This window comes from Anopheles gambiae, chromosome 3 (genome assembly GCF_943734735.2).
Source record: "Anopheles gambiae chromosome 3, idAnoGambNW_F1_1, whole genome shotgun sequence".
NCBI lineage: Eukaryota > Metazoa > Arthropoda > Insecta > Diptera > Culicidae > Anopheles > Anopheles gambiae.
Genome location: NC_064602.1, coordinates 64,603,354 through 64,616,530, shown reverse-complemented (window position 1 = coordinate 64,616,530; position 13,177 = coordinate 64,603,354). Strand labels below are relative to the sequence as shown.

The 13,177-nt window shown below is 45.1% G+C and overlaps 1 protein-coding gene across 12 annotated transcripts in view; it reads right to left on the bottom strand.

Annotated features, from left to right (window-relative positions):
• The window catches only part of LOC3291124 (proteoglycan 4), a 122,451-nt gene that overhangs the window by 6,068 nt on the left and 103,206 nt on the right, over nucleotides 1-13,177 (bottom strand). For 8 of the 12 annotated variants that reach the window (XM_061656307.1, XM_061656308.1, XM_061656312.1 and 5 more), the window contains 4 exons: nucleotides 6,209-6,430; nucleotides 4,056-5,859; nucleotides 2,196-2,835; nucleotides 834-2,132 (listed from right to left, as the gene is read on the bottom strand). In XM_061656307.1, the coding sequence (XP_061512291.1) occupies nucleotides 918-2,132; nucleotides 2,196-2,835; nucleotides 4,056-5,859; nucleotides 6,209-6,430 (3,881 nt within the window). In that variant the 3' untranslated portion in view covers nucleotides 834-917. The remainder of the gene's footprint in view (nucleotides 1-833; nucleotides 2,133-2,195; nucleotides 2,836-4,055; nucleotides 5,860-6,208; nucleotides 6,431-13,177) is intronic. The other 4 variants (XM_061656315.1, XM_061656317.1, XM_061656314.1 and 1 more) reach the window with 4 other exon arrangements.

Genomic DNA, 13,177 nt, shown 5'->3' with positions numbered 1-13,177 from the left:
CATTGTGTGGATTTCAATCAACTTGGATCGGTCATTGTCTCGAAGGGTAGACGGTCCGTCCTGAAATGATTGTGTTTTTATTTTCATTTGTAAAGGCTTTCTTTAACTCGAAGTAGGTAATTTAACTATCCACAGCAGCATGACAATAATGTAAACAGATGTATTGATCACGATTTGGTACCATTTGCAAAGTTTCGGCTTGCTGGAAAACAAAATCTTAGCTGCTTTTGCTTGCTGCTTCATTCACAAGCACTAGACATAGGGCGTCCACAATAGACCAAACTTGTTGCACGTTGATTGCAAGCGGAATCTTCCAGAGAGATCTCGATGCCATTTCTGGTGGAAAGCTTTATCCACTGTTCTTACTGATGGATGCAAACACAAAAGCTTCTCGTCGCTAGACTAATAGTCCCGCTGCTGGTTCAAGTTTGTTTCCAAAGTGGGACATTGCAACGAGCAGTGCAGGAAAACAAATTCGGTTGGAAACTTTAAAACCACCCAGGATGGGAGACAAGTAGACCCGGATGTTTGTCCGATAATTGCGCACAAACCAGAGGCTGAATAAACGACAAAAGTTTGTTCAAACTACAATAATCTGCCCATTCGATAAGAATTGTGCAGGAAAATTAAATCAAACCGTTCTGTTTACTTAGTTAGAGGGTTGGTTGCGACAAAAACTTGACCACAAGGAAAAAATCTCGTTAGTGCGGATTTGTTGCACAAATTGCATTCATTAAGGCGTCTTTTACCAGCAACAACCGCTTTATGCGTCCATTTTTATCTTAGTATTATCTTAGGCTTAGTATTATCTTTTTATATCTACGTTAGCTTACCTTCTCATTCACGCCATCTCTTTGCTCTGTCAATTCGTTATCCTAAATTAGCAACTAGGCAAGTCAATTCGCTACCATTCCTCCTTAGCCGACGAACGGGAACGGTGCGTACGGGTTGGGGAAGAATCCAGGGAACGCAGCGGCTGCCGTCGGTTGAACGGAAACCGACTGGGTCAAGTAGGTGGTCAGCACCGTTGGAACCACCGTCGTCGAGTAGAGCGTGGTATACGCCGTCTTAGCACCAAACGTCAGCTTCAGCACCTTACTGTTCGTCTCGGTGACGATTGTCTGCGTGACGACGGGTGTCGACTGAATCTGGAGCGACTGTTGCTGCTGTTGCTGCTGCAGTAGAAGCGGATTGAGCTGCGGAATCGGCGGGATGGGTAGGCTGGGCAGCGTCGTCGTTACAAGCTCGTAGCTCGTCTTGGTGATCGTACCGATCGGGCGCGAAATCGTGCTGAGGATTGTGTTGGCACCGTTGATGATGGGCAGCACGTGCGACTCGTACACCGTCTCGAGCTTAATCACCGGCTTCGAGGAGGTCAGTACCGAGGGAATCTGTGCAGCAGCGGCCGGGTTGAGCAGACGGAGCAGCGCCAACTGCTGCAGCTGTTCGGGTGTAAGTGCGGGAGTCGTTACCGGTGCTTCGGTGGTCACACGGTTTTCCTTGTTGCTTCCCGTGATCTTCTTCTTCGGTCGAATGTTCTCCGGGATGTTTGTCTTGTCCACCTCGGACAGGTCAAAGTCGGACCCAATGTTCGAGAGGTCCAGATCGGATGGTAGCCGTTCGCGCTTGGGCTTATCCTCGTCATCGTTCTCGTTGTCATCACCGAACTCCAGCTCCAGGTGTAGCTCGGATCCTGCCTCGTCCAATCGGCTGTTGAACTCGTTCAGTGTGCGCGACGGTACGAAATGGTACAGCTCCATCGGTGGCAACGTTTTGGTGGCAGTGACTAGACGCGTCACATGGTAGGTTTGAATGAGGGTGTAGCTGGTAGTATCGCCTTCTCGGATAACAGGCAGAATGTGCGTCTTAAGCATGGCCTGGGTAGTGCTGAACGTTTCCGTTAGCGTTTCAAGTGGTGGCGTCTCCGTGTCAAGGCCCAGCACAATCGGAGGCAGTGTGGCAATGCTCGAGTCCAACAAATTGCTCTCCTTGTCAATGTGCGTCGTAGTGGCCAAAATGTTCTCAGTCAGTGGTTCCGTTAGCGACGGTGTGATGGTGGCCGTCTCCTGCTCCAGCACCTTCTCAATAGTCGATGTGACAGTAATATAGCGCGTGTTCTTCACCGTACCCACCTAAAAGAGAAGACCATTTGCATGAGATCAGTTTATTCTCACTAAATAAAGATCAACACTTACCTGGAAGGTGTAGGGCGACTTTATCGTTGCAATCTCGTAGTACGTATCGCGGAAGTCAGCCGGCGTCGAAATCTCCACCTTCAGCGTCTCGATCGGATAGCGGCGCTCGATCTGGTTGTCGTTATCCGCATCGTTCAGCACATTCCCATGCACCGAGCCGGACTGGTCCAGGTCCGCATCCGTGTCCACCTTTTCCGCGTGCTCGGGTGACTGCGCAATATCATTAGACTGTACGGATGTGTCGGAAATCGGTGCGGTCGTGAGATTTTCCAGTACCTGATCCTTGGGCTTGACCGCGCTCTGCTTCCGGATTGCGACTGTCGGCTTCGCGGGCGATTTGTACTGCCAGCGGCCCGGCGACCGGTTCAGCTTGAACTTGTACAGACTGGTAGTCTGGCCCGGTTCCTGATCCTGCGGTGCGGACGGTTGCGGTTTCGGCTTGAACGATCGTCTGGTAGCCGCATCCGGCTGCTGCTGCTGTACCGTCGACACGCTGTGGGATGATGTTGGTTTGAAACCGTTACGTGAGGACTTATTGCGCCGGTTCTGATAGCCCGAGCCGGGCGTCGGATTCGGCTCACTATAAACGGACACCGTGGCAACCTCCACGCTTGATGTAGAATAACGGTTAAATCTTGTACTGCAAAAACACGGTTAGCGGAAGAAAAGGGAGGGAAGTGTTTACAATCACCGGGGTGGTGTCTTTGTACCAGTATGTACACAGTATGTGTGCGTGTGTTTTGCCGTTGGTTTGCATGCAGCACTTTGCCCAGAAGAAAACAAAACCCAAAACGAAACGCTCGCTGATGATGTGTTGATGGTGAATTTAGTGTTAATGAAATGGTGAGATCATGTATCGTGACATTGTGAAGTTTGTGAATCGTGACAAGTATGAATGGAATGTATAGTGGATTGCGTAAATAGGTGGAAACATGTGAGAAGTAATAAGTTGTGATGAATGTATGGTGATGGTATTGGGTGTGCGTTCATGCAAAAATAAAAACAAACAAAAAACAAACGTGCAAAACAAAACGTAAAACAAATGGATAAAATAATAAAATGAGCAAAAACACATATGCAGCTCAAACAAAACTCTCATACAAACAGACACATTCAAATCGGTAGTAATGTGGTGATGAACAATTAGACATGATGTGTTTAAAATGAGTGTAGTGAAACATGATAATGAAAATGTGAAAACTTTCAAACATATGAAGCGCAATCATACAGCAGGCACACACACAAACACAAAAACGTAAATGATTCTTTTTTAGTATCACGATGAGTTAAAAAATTGAAATTTTGACACAACGAAATTATAAAATTTACACACATTTACATATTGTTCACAAGCAAACGATTGCAAAACGCAACATTATGATTTCAAAACATTAATGTTTTAGTTTAAGAGGAAAAGAGAGATTTTTATGCTTGAAATAATAGTCGAATATACAAAATGACAGAAAAACAATAAATGACATGAAAGCGTATTGAATTGTTTGCACTTATGAACAACAAAGGAAAATAACGATTCAAAATAAATAAAACGAAAAAAAGAAATAATAACGAAGGATCTGCTCAACTGAAGAAGATAAAATAAAAAATAAATAATAGACGACAACACTCATGCATAACATTCACTTACACAGGCTATGAGCACGAAATGGAATGAAATGAAATTAAACCGACCGGCACAGCCGGATCGATCGTTTGAGTTCGCTTTAAATTTTGACTTCCGATGCGAGAACCGGCCCCCCCTCTAGCGGCACGTGTTCTGAATCGGGCAAAGTCGATGCAAGCAATACGTACGACACCTTGCCGGTACGGGCTTAAGGCACCCGACCTGCTACTGCTACTTACTTCTTGGCGACGGGCTTAACGATTTGTGTGTTGCGGTAGCGGCTGCCTGGCTTCTTGCCGTACGTAGGCTGCGGCGTTACCGTGGCTTGCGGTGTAACGGGTTCGCTCTCACCGCCCTGCTCCTGCAAATCGTTCTCGTCCTTGCTGATGCGGTTCTTCAGACGGTTCTTGAAGTTACCGCTAGCGCTACCGGGCAGACGGCGAGACGGCCGCACCAGGCTCGAGCTGGGCTGGCTAGCGAACAGATTCTCCAGCGGTAGCCCAGTGTCCTCGAGCGCGTGCGTCGCCGGCGACGGCGTGATGATCGAGGCCGCCTCCGGGTTGTACCGTGGCGTCTTGTTGAGTGCCGGCGCCGCCGTCTTCAGGATGCGCAGCGTCGAGCTCGGGTTCAGCTTGGGCCGCCGGCCATCGGTGGCCGGGCTGGATGGCCCCGCTGCCCCGTTGCCGCTCGCTGCCGCTCCACCTTGGTTACCTTGAATGACATGAGACGTGCTTTGTAGGACCTGCGCATACTTTCCTGAAATGTAGGTGCCGATCACGCTGGTCTCGTGGACGGTGGTAACGCCCTCCTTAACCACGGTGCCACCGAGCGTCGTCACCAGGCCGGTCGGATGGGATCTGCCCTTATTACCTCGCTTCGGTTTGGCCGCCTTCTCGCGCGGTACTGACGATGGGGCAGTGGCAGCTACTGGCTGGGAGCCTGCCGCCGTCGGCCTGAGGTTGACGACGCGGAACGTTTCCTCGACGAACTCGGACGGCTGGCGGGACAGAAAGTCGTACTCCGGTTCGCCAAGATTGTTGCCAATTTGCAGCACCGGCACTGGTTCGTCCTCTTCCTCATCCTCTTCCTCTTCCTCCTCCTCGGCGTTGGTATCGTCTTCGGGCGTTTCCTCGTTCTGCTGCTGGTGGTCGTCCGTTCCCGCTACGGGCGAGCTTTTATCGGCCTGAGCATCCTTTACCCCAGCAACTGGTTTCACTTCATCTTCCGAAATGTTGGAAAACATTATCGGCGAGTGCTCTTCGTGTTGATCCTCGGCAGCATTCACCACAGCCACCGGTTCTTCCGTCGTCGTGGTTGTTGTACTTGCAGCAGTTACTGGTTTTACCGCTTCAACAACGTGCATCTTCGGTTTCTCTGTAACTTGAACCGCTTCAACTGCTACATTTGCGACTGGACTGGGTTCTTGCTGCTGCTGTTCCTGCTCCTGCTCCTGCTCGTGCTGCTGTTCCTCTTCTTCTTCTTCTTCTTCTTGTTCCTCTTCATCGTGCTGCTCGTCATGTTCTTCTTCAGCAACTTCGTGCACTTCCTGTTCCTGCTCCTGTTCGAAATCCTCTTCCTCCTCTTCCTCCGATTCAACTGCCGGGTCATTCTCGGGCGTCGTCGTCGTTGTTGGTTCAACCTTCGTAGCTACCACCTTTACGATCGGTGCGACTGGTTTAATGATCACAGATTTCGGTACCGGTTTCACGATGAATCGATCTGCCTGGGGTTGTTCTTGTTGTGGCACGGCTTCTGCCTTAACTGGGGCAACTTCAACGATTTTCGGCTTCGGCTTTAGGATCGGTTTGATTGCCACCTTAGGAACGGCCTTGGGGACGAACTTTAGCGGACCGATCGGTTTCGTCGTCGGAGGCTTCGGAGTTTCCGGCAGAACCTGCACGATGCTGACCTTCTCCTTTGGCTGCACCGGCAGCACGACCGTTTTGCTGGGTTTAATCTCCTTCACCACTTCCTCCGTGGTAGTGGTGGTGGTTGAGGTCGTTTCAATGACCGGAGGTGGTGGAGCCGTCGTTTTTGGTGGTTCTAAAAGTGGATAACATTTCGTTAAGTACCAACTACATAGCAGTGAATACGAACTTTGTTTGATTGTTAGTGTCTATATTTGTAAATTATTAAGATAAGGCTAAACATGCAGTTACTTCTTGCCGATGATTGCTTGCCCCACCCTGGCTTTTTAAAATCCGCCTAGCAGTTTAGCTTGCTAATGTTAAGCACAGTGGATAATTCAAATCTGCAAACACCCCACCCTGTAGCATGCTGTATTTTTAGCAATCATCTAAATCAACAACAAACCTATCTGAACAATCAACCGAATGCGCCATCCCACCATGGCAGCTGACTGTTCGCAATCTGAATGCTAAAACCGAATTACCTGTCACAGCCGGAGCGGCACTCTGCGGCGAAAAGATCATCACCGTGTTACCGATGGTGGTGGTAAAATCGAGAAATCCATACACCGTCTGGGTTGTGTAATAGTCCGGATTGACGTCCTGGCTCGGCAGCACAGCAAACACTGGATCCCCGCCGGCATCTTTCGGTGATGAGTCCCCATAAACTCCGCCTCCTCCCGGCGAATAGACGGCACCGTGTACGGCTGTAACGATGAATAGCGACGCGAAAAGAGCAGTGAAAATAGTTGTTCAAAATTATCAATCGTGTAATCGTGCTGTCGAATGCGGAGAGGGTCGCTAGATGAGAAACTTAAATAAAACCACACTAATTTCCAACCAGCGCTCTACGGCCACCGCAGCCAACGGGGTAAACCATTCAGGCAAAGGCGTATCGATTGCGACACCGTGGGTTGTGAACGATCATTTATTCTAAAATGGCGTTCAACCAACAATCCGCTGCGCGAGTTGGGCGTAATAATTTGCTCAAATATTGACGCCAACAGTCTGTCACTTTTCCCACCAGCGCGGCAGCGAACGGTGGAGGGCCGTGCACAGTGTTCCGCCCAGAAGTTTTGTCGCACAGCTAACAATAAGCAAACAGGCAGCAATCAATTCATCTCTACGTTTCTTTGCATTTGGTTATTAAACTTTATCAAAATTTGAACGGATCTGTGATGCCGGTGTGAGGGGCAAAAATGGCATAATTGGAGGAAAGGGTTGAACTTTCATTTGTTGTGCATGGTTTTGACAGCGTTTGGAGCAAGCTTAACCGTAGACAGCACTAGCTGAGTAGAACTTTATGTCAATATCAACATAACTACACAACGCGTGCGTTTGATTCACTTAAAACTTTCACCTGCAACCATATCCTAACGTTGTTTTCTAGAACAAATAAAGCTGTTTGCATTGTTTGAAATTGTAAGTGTAAAGAAATTCCTTCCAATTAGGTGTTTATCAAATATTATTAAAAGTACCATGCACTTTAAATGAAGATGTTGAGCCCTTACAGGAATGTCAGAGACACTCACAATGGAATTTACTATTAGATTCCAACTTAGCCAGTCTAAAAAGGGTGCCAATACAGCCACAAAAAATTCGCTTCCCGAAAGAAAGAGTCACGAAATTGTCCCCACATTATGAAAACTTCTAATAAATACTGAAAGCAAATACTTCTTCATTACATTTTCTTAATAAAAACATTACTTTTGTTGCTATTGATATGAAAATTTTGTACCTGTTAATGTTTAATGACTTTTACTTATGTTTATTTGTCATACGTATTAGCTAAATTGTTTATTTTGTACAGTTTTGTAAAATTCAAAATACTTCAATCTCATATTTGTCAATTAATTAATTACTCAATTCTCTTCACATTTGTCTTCTTATTTAACGCTACAATATGTTAATAATATGTTTAAACCTTCCTTAGACTGTCATTGAATATCCATGATGGGAAGAATTTATTTCGTTATTAGTCTTATACTATGGGAGCGACAGTTCGTTTAATAATTGGACCTGATCCGATGGGCATTTTTTCTTATTTACATTTAAGTTCAAACTCACTCTGTCGTGTTTTAAACATATCTTATGGAACACAGAGATTTGTTTCAAAAGTTTTATAAGTATTTCTCTCGTACTTAGCCTTAAAAAATTATATTTCCATTGCAAATCGAACGCTTAATATTCATGCCGATCGGAAAAATCATTCGCCTAAGCATTTATTTTTCTTTCGCATCTAAAGAAAAGAAAGTGGTATAAAATATTATTCTCAATAAATTGTAAAGGTAAGTAATAAAAAAAATCTTTCACAAATTTACTCCCCATTACTTACACTTTGGGGTTGATTATTCAGCGTCAAACCGTCTGGAGCGATTAAAATGAGTTTTTTTTTTCACCTTCCCAAACCCTGAGTGTAATATTTCCATCAATCCTACTGTTGAATGGAAATGAATAAATTTTCAGGTACTCTCGTCTGAAGCGATGGATACCGTACCCTGGGTTGAGGTGTGGTTGTGGGAGTGACATAGAGTGGGAAAAGACTTCAAGTTATTCCATCCCTTGACGCTATCCCAAATCGATCTTCCACAATGCAGTCTAGACGAATCTAAATGTGAATGGTTGATTTGAAGACCCTCCTGTTCCCAGTCGAAAAAGGCGAAGGCACGTGTTTAAGCACGGTTTTCGATGGTGGAATTGCGCTGGCGGCATGGTCAGCCGGCAGTGAGAGCCTCCCTACTGCACACCAAATCGAAGTCGAATAAATCGTTCGACTCTGTTTTATGCATAGCTTGCTAGAATGTGAACCACAAAACTCACCCGTACTAAAAGTATGCCAAGTGTTTGTCTGTGTGTGTATGTGTCGGCTCAAGTATGCTAAAATGGAAACGACAGCAAATTATCCGAAAAAAGTGTAATGAAGCTTACGGCTTGGGGTGGAACAATGCTGACTCCTTTCTCCCCCTTTTTCAATTTATACTCGCAGAGAAAGTAATCACTCTTTCGAAATAGTAATGAAAATGCTAAAGCTCCCTTCCTACGTAGCGGTAACGGCGGTCATTATGGGTGAGGCTTGAAAAAGTTGAAATTTTATTCCCAGTTACAGGGCATTTGATGCAGCAAGGCCCATACGAACCAGCCTTTTGCAGGCACGATTAATCAGCAGCTGAAGGGTAATAGGAAAGCTTTGGCATGGGGGGGAGGGGGGGGGAGGCAAAGAAACAATCACTCACACCCGCCACTCGAAAGGATATTTGCAAATTACCACTTTGCGTGACGAGCCAATTTTAAATAGAATTATTCGTTCGAGCATGGAGCAAATGTTTGCACTGTCGGGCGAATGCACCACTCTCAAACACCATATGATGCACTTTTTATATAAACTTTTTTGTGTGTGCTAGATGTAAAGAGAAGGCATCCGATGAACAACGTCATGGAAAATGGCGTACAGTAAGCGTGAGTGAGGTGCGTTTCTTCGCCTGTGTACGTACAGATAGGAACTTCTTGCAAAGGGAAGCATTGCATGCAGTTGCGGGGTAAAGTTTGTACCGTGCGTACCGGTGCCTTTCGCCTTTACAGCTTACTTCGTAGTGTGCTTGAGTGGGTGAGGGTGCGGGTGTATGTGTGTGTGTGTGTGTATTGCTGATGTTTGCAACTAAGTTGAATAGCAGTTAGGAAACTAGAAACACACGGAAATCAGAGGGAAGGGACGATAATGGCACTGCGAAGGTTTGATGATTGGGCGGCACAAGAACTAGCCAACGAAAGCAGTAAAGTTGCGGTAGTTAGATCGAGAGTTTTTTCCACATTTTATTTCCGCTTTCCGTCCCGTGCCGCGGGTTGGCTGCTCCCGCTTTGTAAAGCACAACTTTTGCTCACAAACGATTTACCCTGGTACGCTGTTTTGAGCCGAACATGTGAAGGGAACTGATTGAAGCGTGCGTTTAGATTTTCTGATTCAAAAGGATGCATCGCTAGGTGGAACGTCGCAAAACGGGTGGAAAAGTTTAAAAAGGCGGAAAAACGAATACGTGCATCGTTCATACACACACACGCACATACAAATTCGAACCCATGTGAAAGCGTCCTCAGGAAAAAGTCCCAAAACTGATGCCTTTGAACGGGAAAAAGGACAAGTTTTAACGCAATACTCTTGAACCTCCAAGGACAAAGTTGTTCCGTATGCGATTGCCAGCCGGCACAAAAGAAGCCTGCCTCTTTGTGGGCGCAGGAGAAACAGAACGCAAAAGCAATCGTCCGAATGAAATGTAACTAGACGGGGTTTGCTATCGGAGCCCCCCTATTTTTTCGTCGCCGAGACTTCTGCCAAATGGATTGTGCCTGTTATGTTCTTTTGCTTTCTTTTTAAAAAAAAATCTAAAAGTACATGTGCAGAAAGTTACGCTCCCACAGGTACACCCACGGGCAAACCTTTGGGTCGCATTGCAGCGTACGTGAATGTATGCACGCGTGTGTCCTTTGACTAGCAGTGACATCGGAAGATAACCAGCAGGACAAAACTGCAGGACAGGGCAGAGCTGGTCTTGTTAACGAGCTTTTACCAACTTCTTCTACCTACCATTTACATACCAGCACACATATTAAATTCTTTCACTATTCTAAACACGGACCATTCGCGCGAGTGCAATCGAGCAGGACGGCGTGCCTTCGCGCAAGTACAAGACACTCTACGCGCCACTCCATCGAACGGAGCTGCCATTTGCTCACGTTTGGCAGGTTTTCTACTCAACATTTTTGGTCCTGGGCTTGGGGCATACCATCCCCGTTCCATTTCCGATTCTGCCCGCACAAACCAGCGTGCAACCAGTTCGGCTCGGTGCGGCTGACTTTAACAATATATCAAGCTCTGCTTCCTTTTTCGACCGGGCAGCGTCTTTGCTGATCCCCCGGGTCGGTAACAAAGTGGTCTAGATCAAACGATAAGTAACCACGGCCACGATTTGCATACCTAACGATTAGCTCTACGAACCTCTGCGTCTTGCTCCATCTCTTTCTCTCTCTCTCTCTCTCTCTTTGATCTCGAACAAGGGTCAAATGTTTCCCACTTGCCGCCCATTCAGTAAAGCCTGGCAAGTAATGGAGCACGTGAAGAAATGCATAATTCGACGTGCCCATTTGCTCTGGCGTGCCTCTCGTGATTGAACGATTTGCAGGAGAGCTAAATTGAAAAAGTCGAATGTAATTTACACGTTCCGATTATAACGATGTGTTTCAGCGCTAGTAAAAACATAACTAGTAACAATAAAGAATCAACTAGAAAACGAAGGAAAACATTTAGGATAATAATTCCAATATCTTGTGCTACAAGATATTGCTATTTTACTTGGTTTGTGCTGTACAAATGCTGTAGAATAGCATATCCGGTCTGCGTATAAATTTTACACTAATCTTTAGTACATAGGAGCAAAACTATCTTACTAAGGGATTGTCAAAAAACTAAACAAGGCATCTAATCTGTGGCAGTTTCATCAATTAATTAATTAAAAATCAAAAATTAATTAATTATTTAAAAAAATGAAGATTTAAACCAAATAAACTTTACGATTTTACATAAACAAACATAAAAATAACATAAAAATGTATATAGGTACAAGGTATGAGAATAAGTTATAATTATATTAAATTACATTATTATTTCTAACCCTCATCCAATAATCAAAGAGCAATTGTGTTTTGTATGCTTCACATATTAACTACACATATTCACGATCTACTAAAGCCCTCTCTTCAATTCTAATTTAAAAAAAAATTAGATCTCTACTAGTCTTGTTTGAAAATTTCTTAAATGATTAAGACTAAACATCGGATTGCACCTTTAAAACAATTTCATGGTTTCAAGCGAAGCCACTCTTCGCCCTTCAGTAAAAGTCAAAGAATAAGAGCACAGACACGGGAATAAAAATATTTGCCAAAATAAAAAGCAATGAAACGTAAACAACCAAAATAAAGAAAAACACGTAAATGATAAAAATCCAGCCCCACTGGAACGACTGATGTGTGGGTAAAGGACACGCACTGGGACAAAACGACACGATGCTGCCATGTATGTCGTCGATCCGATGCTGAGAAGGATTTTTTACCTTTACGTTGAAAGCTCGTGTACGTATCCTCTTCTTTATTTTTCCTCCGCTTTTCAGCGTTTCAGGAGAAAGATCAAAGGTATTCGGTGCTGTTGCCGTTCCGGTGCGGCATACAAACCTGCCCTTATTTTTAGCTAACAGGTAGCAACATCTCCTCCAGAATCGCCATCGGCCTTCCCAGACACGCTTAACTTCTAAAGCCACGCATGTAAACATCTCAATTAGGCGAGTGCTCTACAGGAGAGTGGTTTTTTTTTACATTAGCGTGGTGAAATGTTTATCCCTCTCCCGCTCCCGTTACCCGCTCCCATCGGTGACAGTTTTATTTCCGGATGATTGTGTTTTCTTTTTTTATTCTACAGATATACACAGAGCTTACCAGTTAAGCGCTGTGGTGGTTATGCGAGAAAGCTGCTGGAGCTGGCTGGAGGAGTCGTTCTAAAACATGATTTCATCATTCTTTTCTGCTTCCTGGAATGGAATTTCCGCTCATACGAGTTAGCAAAACCAAAAGATGGTGAAACGTGTATTCTTCGCGTATAATAATACACATGTATGTTTCACACCATTTGTCTATTTCCTTTCGCCGCTGTCACAACACATACTGGCGACTGTGAGTGAACCATGCGCAGAAGATTAAGACATTCTTAGTATACACAATATTCACAAACAAACGAATAAACAAAACGAAGGCCAGAAAAATATTCCAATCTCGTCCTTCACCACATGGGCCAGGTTTATTCATCTTTGATTGTATTGCACAAGGCACACACACGCACACCAACTCGCATGATTATATGGCTTTAGTGTGGGCTTGATTTTCTCCACACAAACCATTGCGCTTTTACATACGTTTTTTGGTGGAAAAACAACGAAAAGGGGTTCCACCAACTAGAACGTAATTGTTTTGTGCAACAGGGATATGTTGCCTAGCGGAACAACGCCATCATGTTGGAGTTTGTGAGATGCTTTCGTTTTGCATTCCGTCATGTGTCGAACATCGTTCGCCGCTTCCCGCGGGACAACTGCAAATCGTTTCACTTTTATGCCTCCACATAAATTTAATGGACGATTGTCCCCAAGGCAGTCGTCTCTAAACGTGTGTCACTCGTTTCCCATTTTCTACCTTGTATTCCATCTTTTCGTTGCGTTATTCCTGCTAGAAGTGTGAGCCGCAAGGATAATACAAAAATCATTGACAAAAAAGTGTAACACGAATGTAACCAAAGCACCAGGTGTGTTGGAAGATTCAAATTCTTAACTTTTCCCCACAGGAATGGTCACAACACATTTTGTGTAAGGTAATTTTCCGTCACCGACCTGTCACACCGCCATCACATGTTTGTCACTTTT